At 43.8% G+C, this 16553-nt stretch overlaps 1 protein-coding gene across 1 annotated transcript in view; it reads left to right on the top strand.

Moving 5' to 3' along the window:
- Window positions 1–16286, top strand: part of Zswim5 (zinc finger SWIM-type containing 5) — a 105588-nt gene extending 89302 nt beyond the window's left edge. The window contains exons 7-14 of the mRNA XM_048430601.3: window positions 2248–2394; window positions 2871–3008; window positions 5848–6108; window positions 6500–6635; window positions 7408–7565; window positions 11787–11950; window positions 12626–12707; window positions 13429–16286. Coding sequence (XP_048286558.2) covers window positions 2248–2394; window positions 2871–3008; window positions 5848–6108; window positions 6500–6635; window positions 7408–7565; window positions 11787–11950; window positions 12626–12707; window positions 13429–14291 — 1949 coding nt within the window. The 3' untranslated portion in view covers window positions 14292–16286. The remainder of the gene's footprint in view (window positions 1–2247; window positions 2395–2870; window positions 3009–5847; window positions 6109–6499; window positions 6636–7407; window positions 7566–11786; window positions 11951–12625; window positions 12708–13428) is intronic.
- Window positions 16287–16553: the final 267 nt, after the last annotated feature.

The following is a 16553-nucleotide window of genomic DNA, read 5'->3' as shown; positions in this document are numbered from 1 at the left end:
TGTTTTGCTTAAAAATCACTATGGGTACTGAGGAGGTAGCAGGTCAGTAAGCATCAGAGTTTGATCCCCAGAGCCCATATAAAATAATCCAGGCATTGTAGTGTGTACTTACTGTCCCAGTACTGGGAAGGCAGAGACAGCACATCCCCAAAGCTTGCTAGCCAGGCTAGCCTAGTGTTAGTAGCCAGGTACAGGCCAGTGAAAGACCTTGTCTTTAAAAAAAATAGTCAGCACTGGCTGGTGGTGGCATACGCCTTTAATCCCAGCTCTCGGAAGGCAGAGGCAGGAGGATCTTTGCCAGTCTGATCTACAGAGCAAGTTCCAGGACAGCCTTCAAAGCTACACAAAGAAACCCTGTCTCAAGAAAAAAAATTTAAAAATTAAAAAAAATCAACAAAAAGAAACCTTGTCTCAAACCCACCACCACCACCACCACCCCCCAAAAAAAATATATAGCAAAATGGCTCTGTGAGTAAAAATGTTTGCTGCACAAGCTGATGACCTGAGTTTGATTGCTGGAACCTATAGTGGAAAGAGAGAACCCACTCCTGAAATTTATCCTTTGATCTCCACATGCAGTCTGTGGCATACACATGCCTGCACTCACATTCACAATAATAACAAAGAACATGTAAAAATTTTAAGAGATGGATAATGCCAGAGGAGTAACACCCAAGATTGTCCTCTGGACTCCACATATATGAGCATACATGTGCACACACATGAGCACACACACATAAAAAATAATATTGTGTTTGAAACCAGTTACTCTGTACAGGTAATGTAGATGAAGTCTGTTCATCACCAGGCTGTCTTCCTTTTCTCTGTCTCGTCTTCCTAGCATCCTTTATAATAAGATAGAGCTGTTTCATCCAGTTTAAACTTTTGCAATAGTTGTCTGGTTTACAGTCAGTTTGTCTTTAATTTTATTAGAGAACACTTATTCTAAAATACAACTTAGGAGCCTGGTGTGGTGATACATATCTTAACCTCAGAATTTAGAAGGCAGAGGCAGGTGGATCTCTGTGAGTTTAGTGAAAGCATGGTCTATGTAGCAAGTTCTAGATCAGTTAGGGTTACACTCTAGATCAGTTAGAGTGAAACTCTGTTTCAAAACTCAGCTAGCTGGATGGATGGATGGATAGATGGATAGATGGATGGATAGACAGACAGACAGACAGACAGATCAAGCAAGCAAGTAAGCAGGCAGGCTAAGGGGTTCATTACAGTACAGAAATAAATGATGTACAGATGGGAATTGGGAACTACTTCTTTGTCCAATTTGATTAACCAGTAGATGAACACAGTCAGTGAAATGACATGTATTTATATTGAATGTTATATAAGCATATTTAATGCCATGGAAAAATATTTATGATGTACTATTAAGTTGCAAAACAATAATTATACCAAATTTGGTTTAAAAATGGAAAAATCTGGATAAATATACATGAAACTGTAAAGAGTAGTTATCTTATTTTTATTTTGTATTTTTGCTTATTTATATCTTTAAATGTGCACTGTTTTATGTGTGTGCATGTACATGTGTGTGTTTATGTATTCAGATGTGTAGATGTGCATGTAAAGGACAGAAGTAGACATCAGGCATCTTCCTCAATCTCTTTCCACCATATATTTTGAGAGAACTTACCAATTCAGTTAAACTGGCTAGCCAACAAGCCCAGTGATCTTCCTGCTTCCACTTCCCAGTCCCAGTTATTTGTATAATGTTTAATTTTAATTCTAGCGTAAATGATAAAGTAAAATGAAAGACTTGCTAGGATCATTCCCCTACTTTAAGAAGTTAATAATGCTGGGTGTGATGATGCGCACTTTTAATCCTAGCCCTCAGGAAGCAGAGGCAGGCAGATCTCTCCGAGTTCAAGGCCAGCCTTGTCTAGGGAGGGAGTTCCAGTAAGCCAGAGCCACACAGAGAAACCCTGTCTCAAAAAAAAGAAAGGAAGGAAGGAAGGAAGGAAGGAGGGAAGGAAGAAAGAGAAGTTAATAGTTACTGAGCATGGTGGCACTCTCAGGAGTCAGAGGCCAGCAGATCTCTGTTCTACCTTTCCAGGTATTTCTAGCCACATATATAAATTTCATATTCTTGAAGATAAAAACACAGTTCCTGTAATAAAGTGATGCCAAGTTGAATCTGAAAAACTAGACTGAACATAGACTCCCTTTGTCTGTCAAACATGGACTTTCCTGATTTGAACTCAACCGAAATGTTTTCTTTCTGTCTGGTAGAGCATGTGCCTACAGCCTGTGCTCGAGTTGATGCGCTGCGATCTCATGGGTATCCAAAAGAGGCTCTCAGACTCACGGTGGCCATCATTAATACTCTGAGGTTGCAGCAGCAGCGGCAACTAGAGATCTACAAACACCAGAAGAAAGGTATAGTGATTAGGAATTCTTTAACATCTTGGGATCTGAGGGTGGTAAGGATCTCGGGAGATAAAACGACCCAGAACCTAATTTTCAACCAGGACTATGGGCTTGAGAATTCTAAGTAATTTACCTGCTACGTGGCAAGCCTCACGCTATTCCTGTGAATCTCAGCTTTATTGTTTGTAAAATAGGGACAATGATGTCTGCCTTTCACAGGGCAGGTGGAAGGCCCATTCAGACTGGAGAAGATGTTTTTGAAACTATAAAGCTATCTCCATGTATACACTGCCAGAAGACAGTCTAAATTAGAGCTGACTGGTGAGCTTGTAATCAGGCCAATCAAGCAAAAGCATGACAATAAGGGGAGCTTTTCTTTGACTTTCTGGTCAAGGCTTGAATGATACTGATTAGGAAACCAAAGCAGAAGAAAAGCACAATTCCCATGTCTGTCTGTCTAACACTTGGAACCTGCTTATTTCCAGAACTGCTGCAGAGAGGAACCACAACAATCACAAACCTGGAGGGTTGGGTGGGCCATCCCCTGGATCCCATTGGCTGCCTGTTTCTCACTTTGACTGAAGCCTGCCGCCTGAATGATGACAGCTACATGGAAATGTCAGGTACAGGAGTCAGCCTGAGACAAGCAGGACTGCCCAGGGCAGCCTTCTCTCTGCCAAACTCTGGGGTCTGGCCATGCGTGTCCTGCTTTCCGCCTTTACCTTACTAGCTTCCTTAGGGGAAAAAGAAGGGCCAGAGAAATTTAAGGAATCAGAGGCCAAAGTCAGAGCAGTCTGGAAATGGAATAGAACTTCCAGCAATATCAAGCTGTTCATGGCGGCACCACCTATAGTCCCAGCTACTCAGGAGGCTAAGTCAGTCTCAGAGCTAACCTGGGTCATGTCATTTAAAAAAACAAAAAACAAAAAACAGGTATAGTGGCTCAGGCCTATAATCTCAGCACTCAGGAGGCTGAAGCAAGAGGATTACAATAGAAAAAAGCAGCCTGGACCACACAGTGTAAGATACACACACACCTCAAAAAACAACAAAGTATCCATCTTTGAAATCATATAATACCATTAGCAGGATCTTGTTCTAGTTTCTCCTTGGTTCCCCAATCCTCATGGTCTCTGTTGAAAGAATTTAGACAGGACTAAGCATGGTGGCACACACTCCCAGCCCTCAGGAGGCAAAGGCAGGAGGCTAAAGTGGGCTACATATATCAAGTTCCAGGCCATCCAAGGCTACATAGTGAGACCCTGTCACAAAAGCAAGCAAATTTAAAAAAAAATAGATAAGACACATAAAGTGTAGTATAGAAGATCATTGGACTCTCTTACAGGTAAAGTGGTCCACTCTCAAAGGGAGAGTGGACAGTGGCTAGAGGGCCCATTGCACAGCAGAACACCCTCAGAGAGGGAACAATGACTAGAAAGAGCTACAATTTTAGGTAGGCTTTATACCACTTCTAAAACTGCTACGTGTAAACAGACTGTGCCTTCGCTTCCCAGCCGCCCAGACGGGAATGATCACACAGAAACTACATTAATTACAACACTGCTTGGCCAGTAGCTTAGGCATATTCCTAGCTAGCTCTTACATCTTAAATTAACCTATTTCTACTACTCTGTCTATTACCACAAGGCTGTAACCTACCAGTAAGGTTCCGGCATCCCATCCTTCTCCTTCGGCAGCTACTCCATGTAGGAGTCTCTCTGACTCTGTCTACTCTCTATATATTTATCTCTGCTTGGATTCCCCACCTGACTTTAGTCTGCTAAGCCATTGGCCAAAACAGATTTATTCATTCACCAATAAAAGTAACACATATACAGAAGGACAACCCACATCAGCTCCGTATTGAGGGCATCTTCCTATCCAGGTGTTTAGAAAAAAGGCAATGCTAACTCTTTATTCTTCAACAGAAAGCCTACAGCTAAATAGCAATTTTTCTCCTGCAGAATAAAATGTCATTTCCCCACTGAGGGCCAGGGATAAGACTCAGATCACCCCCTCACAACTCTTCTTTTTTTTTTTTTAAAGGGCATCGGTTGCCCCTAGAACTAGAGTAACAAGTGGTTATGAGCCATTTGACATGAGTGCTAGGATATGAAGTTACCTCCTCTGGAAAAGCAGGGAAAGCTCCTAAGTGCTAGGTCATCTCTCCAGTCCCAGATCCAGTTCTTTTGACTAGTAATCAAAATCCTGAAGTTTCAGACCCTCATTTTATAGCAGCTGATTATGAAGGAGTCATCCCCAGTGATCTCTAATCCTGCCAACATCTAACTAGCTGCATAGCAATACTCTGATTTTTTTTTGACACTTTCCCTCCTGATGGCTTTGTACCCGTTTTCCCAGTGTAGGGAAGAATAGCCTAACTGACCCACAATAGCTAGGCTAGCTCACAATTGCTTCTTCTTTCTTTTGTGCTATCACTGTGTTCATTCACATTTACTTCAATATTAATCCACTGCATTACAGTGTCTACAAACATCCTTACCACACTCTTAGCTGCTTGCAAGCAGAAATTATGACTAATCTTCCTGTGATCCAGCATTACATTCCACTTACTTGTCTTCAAAGCTACTTAATAGAAAAAAGGGGGGAAGAAGAAAATCAAGATCTTTTTGTTTATTTATTTTGTTTTTGAGATTATAATTATATCAGTTTTGCCTTCCCTTTCTTCCCTCCACAGTCTCCCATATTCTCCATTTTATCCCCCATGCTGGTTCTGAACTCATGCCCTCAAGCCGTCATCTCACCAGTGTCCTGAGAAGCTAAAACTAAAGTATATGCCATATAGCCAACTAAGACGCTGGCTCTTAAACCAGTGCTCACTTCCTGAAACTTTGAGTGGAGCATTTAAAATCATAATATATAAGATGCAAGTGTTACCAAAGTAAGAGTTAAACTGGATGGAGTCAGGTGTCTCTAGGTAGAGATGTAAGAGTAAACCGAAGCTAAGCTAGGGCAGGCCCTGATTGCCCTTCTAATTTCCTGCATAGGGAGTTCGCATCTTTAGTCACCTTCATCCACACAGTGGCATTTATAGCTTAAAAATCCTGAAGTTGCACTTGGTTTGTTTACCACTGACATACACTGCCCTTCCGGTGTCAGCCCTAGAGAAACATAGGACAATGAAAAGGTCTCATTCCTTTAAAGTGCTCACACTGATGTAACAAAAACAGACACAAAAACAATTATGAGATTATATAGTGCACTGGCAAAAGATAAGACTTTATGCTTCCCTGACTAGCCTAGCCAATTCATGTGTTAATGTAGGAATCTTTGTGATTCTTTTTGTGAATCTTTTTTCAGTGTATTTTTCTTACTGCTTTGAGGTTCTGACTTAGCTTTATGATAACTATTAAGCAACTGTTATCCCAAAGTGGAATGGGTAGACACACTGAAGAACCCAGTAGACCTGTCCTAAGAACCTGGTATGCCTGTTGCCCTCAGATATGAATGAAAGCAGACTACCTGTGTACCAGCATGTACCTGTGGCTTCAGGCTGCCCAGACAGCAATGAGTCATACCTGGCATTGGCTCTGGAAGTTGCTCTGATGGGCATGGGTCAACAGAGGGTAATGCCTGAAGGCCTCTATGCACAGGACAAGGTGTGCCGTAATGAGGAGCAACTCCTAAGCCAACTCCAGGAACTTCAGCTGGATGAGGAGCTAGTACAGACATTGCGGAAACAGTGTATCTTACTGCTGGAAGGTAAGAAGAAAAGGAGCTACAGTAACAAAACCTTTGACTGTGACTCTGGGCCCCGTTCTCTAACAAAGCACAGTTATGGAAATATTTATGACATTAAAGAATAATGAAGATTCTTATGTTTAGCAAACAAACTCAGATAGGTTCCTGGGCTCCTAAGTCTAGGTTGATATAAGTATACAAAAATAAATAAGTAAACTGGGTGGTAACAGCCCACACCTTTAATTCCAGCACTTGGGAGGCAGAGGCAGGTGGACCTCTTGAGTTTGAGGCCAACCTGGTCTACAGAGCAAGTTCCACAACTACCAGGGCTACACAAAGAAACTCTATCTTGAAAAACCAAAAATAAATAAACAAGTAAATAATAGTTGACTGACTCATCTTCTTCCTTCAGGAGGCCCCTTCAGCGGTCTAGGAGAAGTTATCCACCGGGAGAGTGTTCCTATGCACACCTTTGCAAAGTATTTGTTCTCCGCTCTGCTGCCTCATGATCCAGACCTGTCCTATAAGTTAGCCTTACGAGCCATGAGGTGGGTGGCCCATGTCCAGCCTGTTAGTCTCCACCAGTGCAGACCTGTTCAGTGCCCTCTCTCTTTGCTTATCCTACTTCCCTTTCCCTCTTCGTCTGTTCCCTGACACCAAGCCTTCCTTATAGCAGCTGAGGTCTGTCCATATGATTTAGGATCCAGGAGTCATTATTCATGAAATACTGCCCCTCTCCCCAAACTCACAGTAGATTGTCTGAGCAGGCCCCTGAGGTATTGGAGCCACTTGGGCAGCCTGAGGAGGGATTTAGGCCCTTCCATAACTCCTTTCAGTCGTGGGTCCAGGTATAAGTCTCCAGAAAGTGTGGGAGAAGCAGAGATAAGTATGTATACCCCAAGACCTAGAAACACTGCTCTGTGAGAATCTTGTTTTCAGCCTAGAGTAGGATCCTTGGTTTATGAGTATAGATTTCTGGGATGTAGCAGACCACACAGAGGAAGAATTTTAGTTAGGCCATAAGACTTAGAGAACTCCTTAGCTAAAAGGGAAATTCTTTGGCATATGTTTCTTATGCTCATCAAGATAGCACTATGGTACTCTACGTGCTGGTCAAATCTCTTCACAGTGAGAACTGCTCAGCTTGAGGTTTCCAAGTGCCCAGGCTCCTGTCTGATATACTGTAGGTTTAAAACACTTCAAAGCTCTCAGCCTGTCTTTCCCTGACCAATTCCTCCCCAGCAGAAAACAAACTTCCCTAAAGGGGCTCAAAATGGCCAGAGTCTAAATGAAGCTTATGATGCTTCCTGGGTCTTCTAGGTTACCTGTTCTAGAAAACTCATCTTCTGCAGGCGACACTTCCCACCCTCATCACATGGTGTCTGTGGTGCCCAGCCGTTACCCTCGCTGGTTCACACTTGGACACTTGGAATCACAGCAGTGTGAACTGGCCTCTACCATGCTGACTGCTGCCAAAGGTAAGTACAGGTAAACATTAGACTCCAGCATCCCCGCTGTGCCTACCCACCCAGGGTCCATAGTCTTCAAAAAAGAGAAGCCATGTGTTCTGTGGTGACAAGAGCAGTGGGAATCTTCATGTTGACGCTCGTGAGAAAGAGCGCCTGGGTTCAGACCAGAATTTTGCCTTAGTTACTAATTGTAAAATCCTGAACATATAGAATCAAATGATTTTTAAATGTTTAAAAAAATTACTTCATATTATGTGTCTGTGTGCATGAGTGTCCGTGTCCAATTAGGTCAGCAGTTTCTGATCTCCTTAGAGCTGGAGTTATAGGTGCTTTTGAGTCCTCTGACATGGGTGCTAGGAAATGACCTTGGGTCCTCTGCAAGAACAATATGTTCTCTTAACTAAAACCTTTCTCTCCAGCACCATAATCAAAATATTTTTGTTTACTATTATTTTTGCTTGTTTAGTTTTGTTTTTTGTTTTGTTTTTTGGTTTTTTTGTTTTTGTTTTTGAGACAGGGTTTCTCTGTGTAGCCCTGGCTGTTCTGGAACTCACTCTATAGACCAAACTGGCCTTGAACTCACTGAGATCTACCTGTCTCTACTGCCCAAGTGCTGGGATTAAAGGTGTGAACCAACTTCAGAATCAGATGATCATTAAGTTAACTTCTAAATGTAATCTTCCAGCTAATAAAGTCAGTTTATTTTTTCCAATCTCAGTTTCAAAATCTATAAAACGGAGATCATTGCCTGTGATCTGTCAGCTCCCAGGACCATTGGAAGATGTAATGAAGACTAAGACAGAGCTACAAATCTCCACACAAAATCAGATCATGTGGTTTTTCTACCACACTTGGTCTAAGGGTACAGTCCAGAATGACTATGACCCCTGTGAGCTCATGTTAGCTCCGTGGGCTTGGTCCCAAAGAGAAGTGAAGAGAAGCTCCAGACAAGGAGCTGCAGTAGACACCGCTGCCATGGACCCTGAGTATTCTGTACCAGGAAACTGCATGTTTAAGATGTCTTTTCATTTTTAATTAAAAATATCTTTGATGGGAGTGCCTTCAGAGACCAGAAGGGGCTCAGATCCCAGAGAGCTGTAATTACAAGCTTTGTAAGGTGTCTTAAATGGGCACTAGCATGCAAACTTGGGTCCTCATGACAGAGCAGCAAGATCAAGTACAGTCTTGACAATAACTGTGTTTCCAACCCAGTGTACATTCTTACATATATTACATGACACTAAGTGGGTTACCTGAGTTCTGTGTGATTGGAAGTAGGTATTACTTGAATTCTGCTCAGTATCATTTTATTCTACTTTTAAAAAAAACTGATATTCATCTCAAGTAGCTGCCATGGATGGATTATGGGAGAGCCTGACAAACCCAAGTGTAACTATGGGAAGTGAATGTAGTAGGTGTTTTCTCTCCAGGAATTGAGTCCAAAATAGGGATGGATAATAATAATGAGAATCAGGAGGACATGGATTCAGAGTGGCTGAAATGCCTATAAATTTACAGCAGCTTGGCTCTTGGATTAAAAATGAATTGAATCGGGGACTGGAGAGATGGCTCAGAGGTTAAGAGCATTGCTTGCTCTTCCAAAGGTCCTGAGTTCAATTCCCAGCAACCACATGGTGGCTCACAACCATCTGTAATGGGGTCTGGTGCCCTCTTCTGGCCTGCAGGCAGACACACAGACAGAATATTGTATACATAATAAATAAATAAATATTTTAAAAAAATGAATTGAATCTAGATGGGTAAAATCTGTCCAGAACTCCTCAGTTCCAGTAGTGGTGAAGGGAATATATGGTAGTGAAAGTGAGTCTTTCTTCCATGCTTGGAAGTTACCCAACATTATCAACAACAGCCACAGGCTGAAGGATGATGGGGTTGCTCTGCTCAGGAAGAGTACACATACTATGTGAAGCAGACACAAGGACCTTAAAGATGTAACTACTGTACTCTAGGCTGTATAAAACTCTAAGACTACAGTGTGATTAATCCTGAGCCTTAATTCTCATCCATATACATAGGTCACAATTCTTTGCCTTTGTTTTTGTCTGGGCCTTGGCTGTCCTGGAACTCACTCTGTAGACCAGGCTGGCTTGAAACTCACAGAGATCCCCTTGCCTCTACCTCCCAAGTGCTGGGATTAATATGTGTACCACCATAACTGGCATTTACAGTTCACTTCTTAATCTGCTATTTGAGCTCACAAAACCAAAGTACAGTCTTAGTTTTATGATTTAAATAGCCCTTAAGCAAGCAAAATTAACTGTTGCAGTGTGGAAGTAGTAAATGAAAAAACAAGCCATACACAGAGAAAGTACTTTAAAGGATTTATATCCCATGCATGCGCAGTGGTGGCTCGTGTCTTTAATCCCAGCACTCAAGAGGCAGAGGCAGTTGGATCTCTGTGAGTTTGAGGCCACCCTGGTCTACAGAGTGAGTTCCAGGACAGCCAGGGCTAACTCAGGGAAACCCTGTCAAAAAACAAAACAAACAAAAGACCTTATATCCCAAATATACAAAGAATTATTTTTGTTTATTTCTGGTTTTGTTTTTCAAGACACCGTTTCTCTGTTTAACAGCTCTGGCTTTCCTGGAATTCACTCTATAGACCAGGCTGGCCTCAAACTCGCAGAGATTTACCTGTCTGCCTCCTGAGTGCTGGGAATAAAGGTATGTGCCATCCACTACCCAGCACAAAGAATTCTTAAATTCAAAAGAAGCTAATGATGTCACCCAGTTGGTAGAGTATATGCCTAACATATTTGAAGTCCTGGGTTTGATCCCCAGCACTGCATAGACCAGGCATTGCAGTACACTTCTGCACTGCACTCAAGAGGAGAAGGAAAGGGGATCAGGTGTTCAAGGTCAAACTCTGCTACATAAATTCAAGAGACTCTGTCTCAAAAAAAAAAATTGACAGTCCAATTTAAAAACTGAGTAAATGCCGGGCAGTGGTGGTGTATGCCTTTAATCCCAGCACTCAGGAGGCAGAGGCAGGCGGATCTCTGTGAGTTCGAGGCCAACCTGGTATACAGAGCAAGTTCCAGGACGGGCTCCAAAGCTACAGAGAAACCCTGTCTCAAAAAACCAAAAAAACAAAAAAACAGCAAAAAAAAAAAACCACTAAGTAAATTCAGGAGTATTAGTACACCACACCTTTGATCCCAACACTCAGGAGGCAGAGGTAGGCAGATCTCTGAGTTTGAACCCAACCTGGTCTACAGAGTGAGTTCTGCAACAGCCAGAACTACATAGTGAGACCCTGTCTGTGTGTGTGTGTTTAATAAGCCATGTAGTTTTAACATATGTTCCAGTAGTCATGTTCCTAGGTATTATCCAAATGAGTCAAAAACATATACACACCCAAACCTGTACAGGGATATTTATATTCATCCTTGCCCCCAAGGCAATCAAAATGTTCTTCAAAATGTTTGAAATGATAAACAAATTGTGACATGTCCATACAATGGAATGTTATCTAGCAATAAAACAAAATAAGTCCCACATTCAGGAACCTCAGTTGTGTATTTCACATTGCAAGAAGTCAGTCTGAAAATGCTACATGCTGTGTGATTCCAGTTGTTTGACGTTAAAGTTGCCAGAGTCCAGGAAAAATGGGGACAAGCTTGATGAGCATGGACTTTTTAGGGCCATGAAAGTAGCCAAAATGACATTGTAATTATGTACTTATCTAAACTGTGTAACACAGAGACAATGTACTTTAAAATATGAACTTCAGTTAATATTTCAATTGGGTCACCAAATATTATATGGGAAAGGTGAGAGGCTGGAGAGATGGTTCAGTGGAAGAGCACTGGCTGCTCTTCCAGAGGACCTGGGTTCAATTCTCAGCACCCATATGGCAGCTCACAACTTCTTGTAATTCCAGTTGCAGGGAGCTGAAGGTCTTCTTCTGGCTTCTGTGGGTACTAGGAACATACACAGTACACAGGTCTATATATGCAGGTAAAACACCAATATGCACAAAATAAAATAACTTTTAGAAAAATGATGGACAAGGTGAATTCATGTGACTGTCTAGGAACAGAAAGATCTACCAGAGAGTTTAGAAGAGGCACTTCAGCAGCCAGAAGGGATGGTAGCATTCAGAAGCATTGGGTGAAGTAGTGTAGTTCAACTAGTGCCTGTTGTGAACAGTTTACTGTCTAGGGAACTCCCAAATGAACCGTGCCCCTACCTTTCTGCTGACTACAGGAGATACTCTGAGGCTACGAACTATTCTGGAAGCAATACAGAAGCACATCCATTCTTCCTCCCTCATCTTCAAACTGGCTCAAGATGCATTCAAGATTGCTACTCCCACAGACAGCAGCACAGACAGCACTCTTCTCAATGTGGCCCTGGAGCTGGGGTTACAGGTATGGGTATGAGACCACTGTCCCAGCTTTAGGTTTCTGGCCTAGTGACAGTTGGCAAAAGATATTCTAAAGGGACTGAACATGTCTGGTTCTTTCCGTCTTCCAGAGTAAAAGTTCTAAGGTAGACAGAAGGTAAGGACTCTATAAAATTGGCCTCCATTTGAAAGTTAAGGCCAGAAGTAGAATAGCTTTTGAACCATAGAGTTCCCATCTTCTCTACCTCCCTCTTCCTCCAAGTCAGTCAAGGTATAATATGAGTCTTATCTGTTGTCAGTCATGAGTGAGTGAAGCCTCATGTCTAGTGAGTGGGATGGGAAGAAATTAAACATATCCACACAGAGAGAAAGATCACTTTCAATAATGAAAAATATTTGTTGTTGGGCCGGAAATGCATCTCATTTGGTAGACTGCTTAACTACATGCAGCAAGACCCTGGGTTCAACCCCTAATATTTCATAAACTGGGCATGGAAGGATACATCTCTAAGTAGAGGCAGGACGAGATCAGTTCTGACTATGGAGTTCAAGATCATGGAGAGTAGCAGGCCAGCCTGAGCTACATGAGACCCTGTCTCAGGCAAACAAAAAATGTCCTTTGCAAGAAAGACTGAAGGAGAAGAGAGGAGGGGCTCCCAGTTGTTAGGCTTGGCCCCCTGGAAATGCCTCTTGTGTCTAGGTAATGCGGATGACCTTATCAACCCTTAACTGGAGGCGCCGAGAGATGGTTCGATGGTTGGTTACTTGTGCTACAGAAGTGGGTGAGTCTCCTACCTCCCTCTTTTCTCTTGGGGAGTTTCAAAGCCCGACTTTTTGTACAGAACAATGGATCCTTAGGGCTGTCATATTTGTGTTCCTGGCAGTGTGAGAAAGGATGTGCTGCTAGGAGACGGCCTCAGCTCAGCCTAAACCCTCACTGCTGGGACCATATCCTGATGCCAGCAACACTTTGATCCCCTGTGATTAGGGAAATGTCTGAGAGAATACATTTCAGCACCAATCCCCATGTACTCCCTTTGGAGGGAGTGGACCCATTGGTTTGGTCCCAGTCTCTCTATATGCTTCTGGAAAAATCACAGACAATTTGTAGGCTTGGGACCCATTCTAGAACCCAAAGCTCCAGCACAAGACTCTCCCTAGATGCCCTACTGTAGCTAGAGCCCCCAGGGAAACCTAGGGTCCTTCCTTGAGGCAGGCAAACCTGGGACTCTTTAGGTTCATCTTTATGAAGGGATGAGGGTACAGCAGAGACCTTCAGCTCTCTGGTCTAGGAAGGAAGGGATGGGAGGAGACCCCAAACAGGGTTTGGCCATCTGGGATGCTCCCCTTGCCCTGGTTTGCCTCAGACCATCTCAAGGCTGCTGAGGAGGAGGGAGAACTCATCTCTGCAGACCAAGTTCAGACCCCAAATGGTAATCTGGGTAGACTTGGATTGAGATTGAGATTGAGTAGCCACTGCTGAGCTCAGGCTCTCCCTGACAGGTGTTCGGGCCCTGGTGAGCATCTTGCAGAGCTGGTACACCCTCTTCACCCCGACTGAGGCTACAAGTATTGTGGCTGCCACAGCCGTATCCCACACCACTATCCTGCGTCTCAGTCTTGACTACCCACAGCGGGAGGAACTGGCTAGCTGTGCTCGCACACTGGCCCTGCAGTGTGCTATGAAGGATCCGCAGAGCTGTGCCTTATCAGCTCTTACACTCTGCGAGAAAGACCACATTGCCTTTGAGGCAGCCTACCAGATTGCCATTGATGCTGCTGCTGGGGGCATGACTCATTCACAGCTGTTCACTATTGCCCGCTACATGGAGCTCCGTGGCTACCCGCTGCGTGCCTTCAAGCTGGCCTCGTTGGCCATGAGCCATCTTAACCTGGCCTACAACCAGGATACCCATCCAGCCATCAATGATGTGCTCTGGGCTTGTGCCCTTAGCCACTCTCTAGGCAAGAATGAACTGGCCGCTCTCATCCCCCTGGTGGTGAAGAGTGTGCACTGTGCCACAGTGCTTTCCGATATCCTGCGTCGGTGCACAGTGACTGCACCAGGCCTGGCGGGCATCCCAGGTCGCCGCAGCTCTGGAAAGCTCATGTCGACAGACAAAGCTCCACTGCGCCAGCTACTGGATGCCACCATCAATGCCTATATCAACACCACACACTCCCGTCTGACACACATCAGTCCCCGCCATTATGGAGAGTTCATTGAGTTTCTGAGCAAGGCTCGGGAGACCTTCCTACTGCCCCAGGATGGTCACTTGCAATTTGCCCAATTCATTGACAACCTCAAACAGATTTACAAAGGCAAGAAGAAGCTGATGCTGCTGGTTCGAGAGCGCTTTGGCTGAGAAAATGGATAGCTTGCTACCAGGGCAGCCTGGGCTCCCACATCAGGACATGGACTCTGAAACATCTGTCTACCCTGAGAGGACTCTGAGCACTTGTGGCTGAGCCAAAAGTACCACAGACCTAAGGATGAGTCCAACTTTAACCAGTATTCCTGCCTTGGCAAGCTTCTCACTCCAGTCCCACTGTTCCTGGAGGAGCTGGGCCCTGCAGACCGATCAGATGCCCCCACAACATGTCACCTCACGCCCCTATATCCTGCGTGTCCTGACCATTGGCACCTCTCCCTTGGCAAACACAGAACACTGTTCCGTCTCAGGGATTGCTTAACCAGAGAAACAGAAGCATTTATGGTACTGTAAATACTATAGTATATGTGTTGTCAAGCAGTGTAAAGCTGTAACTATTTATAATTCTGACTCTGATCTGATGAGCACTGAAAGTAGCTGTGGGTGGGATGATAGGCTTGTCTTCTGAGGAGACTCACAACCATTTCTCAGGTTTCCCATACAAGGTATATGCTACTGGTAGTGGGTAAGTGGGGGCAGCAGGGAGAAAAATGGACAGTTAAAATCCACATCTTGTCTGTGCAGAAACTGTGGCCTGCAGATAGGACAGCTAGCCTACTGTTGACAACTAATAGTCACTGAGGGGCAGAGGTCAAGACTGGGCTTAGACGTTTGTCTCACAAAGCTGTGACAACACTGAAGTTCCTGCCCCTGCCTCACACCCCAGGAGCCTGATGAACACCTGAATAACAAGTGCAGGGAGAAGATGAAGGTCTAGGAAGCCACTGAGCTCAGACAGTACATCTGCTCTGGTCACCTTTATGTTAGAGAATCTGCTTTCATCTCCAAACTTGTCCATGTGTATATCTGTATGGATAAGAACATGTCCAGTTACACATGTGCATGCCTGTCAGTTCTGTGTAAATTATGTGACATGCGCTAGACTGTGGGTTTGTTTGCTGTTTCATTTGCGTGTGTGTGTGCGCGCGTGATAATGCCTACTTAAGTGTTAACTGTACTCACGCCTCCATGTTTAGGGTCTATGTGTATCTAGGCACACACGGGTACCTGTGTATAAACATATTTGTGTCTGACTGTATGCCTGCTGACCATGATATGTCTTTACGTGAATGGTCTCTACATGTAGTCTGTCAGTGTCTTCATGCTTGGGGATCTGCATGAGTGTGCCTTCTTCCTGCCAGTTCTCTCTTGCCCATTCCTTAGTCTCTTGCTAGCTGAACATCATTACTCATCTCTGTGCCTCCTCTATTTACCTTCTCTCAGCAAACAAGTTTCTAAGCACTTAGTGTCCCTCTGCTGTTAAGATTAGCCACTCTCATCCCACTGTTCTCTTCTTAAAAACTTGTTTTCTTCCTCCTACTCTACCTCAAACTTCCTCTGCCTGCTTCCATCCTAATTCCATTGGTAGCTAATGTGGAGGCTGAGGTTGGTATTCCTTTAGTGTTGCCCTTCCTAACTTCTAATCCTAGTGGGTAACCCCCATCAGCCCATGCTGACCTCCAGTGTGTCACGTTCCTACTACTTCATGACCCCTATGCCTAGCCTGAAATTACAGGAGATAGCAAGGGCATTCAGAATCCTTTGGATACAGTGTCTTGAGTGTTTACTGTTTTGTCTTAGTTCCTGAGTTGGGTGGGGTTTGATAGGCAAGGGTGGTGTAGCTAGAGTGCAAACTAAGGACCTTTCTGTCTGTTTTACTTTATTTTTCTTTGGAAAACTACATGTTATCTTTTTTATTCCAAACTGACCAGTAAGTTGTATTTGCTGTTCGTGGCTACTAAAGTGTTACTGTCCAGCCAAGGGCCCCTACACTGTCTCAGCCCAATGGGTTGGCAAAAAAAAAAAAAAAGGAAAAGCCACTCCCATTTCTGTATCATGATTGCCCTTTTTTAGCAAGTATGTGAACTCAGTGCTTTTCTATGAATAAATCATGGATCACAGAAAAGATCATTTTTCTAAAGCAGAAAATTGTGTTCTATCAATAAATGAGGCCCGTCTCTCCTTTGATGGGACAGGGGTCTGGTTGGGCCTAGAGATGTACAGAAATGGACAAATGAAAGAGTCCTTACATCACACCCATCTCCATGGCTCTAAGGCCTCAGAACCTTGTCCCAGGAATCAAACAGTCACGTCCTAATGTCACATGATAAGCAGGATCCCAAGATTCTGAGACAGTCAGTGGGCATGCTCAAAAAATAACACACAGTGAGCTGAAGTGTCAGAGGATCTTTTGGC

Source organism: Myodes glareolus, chromosome 3 (genome assembly GCF_982192425.1).
Source record: "Myodes glareolus chromosome 3, mMyoGla1.1, whole genome shotgun sequence".
In the NCBI taxonomy this organism is placed as follows: domain Eukaryota; kingdom Metazoa; phylum Chordata; class Mammalia; order Rodentia; family Cricetidae; genus Myodes; species Myodes glareolus.
The sequence above is the reverse complement of the archived record's forward strand: the minus strand, read 5'-3'. Positions and strand labels throughout refer to the sequence as shown.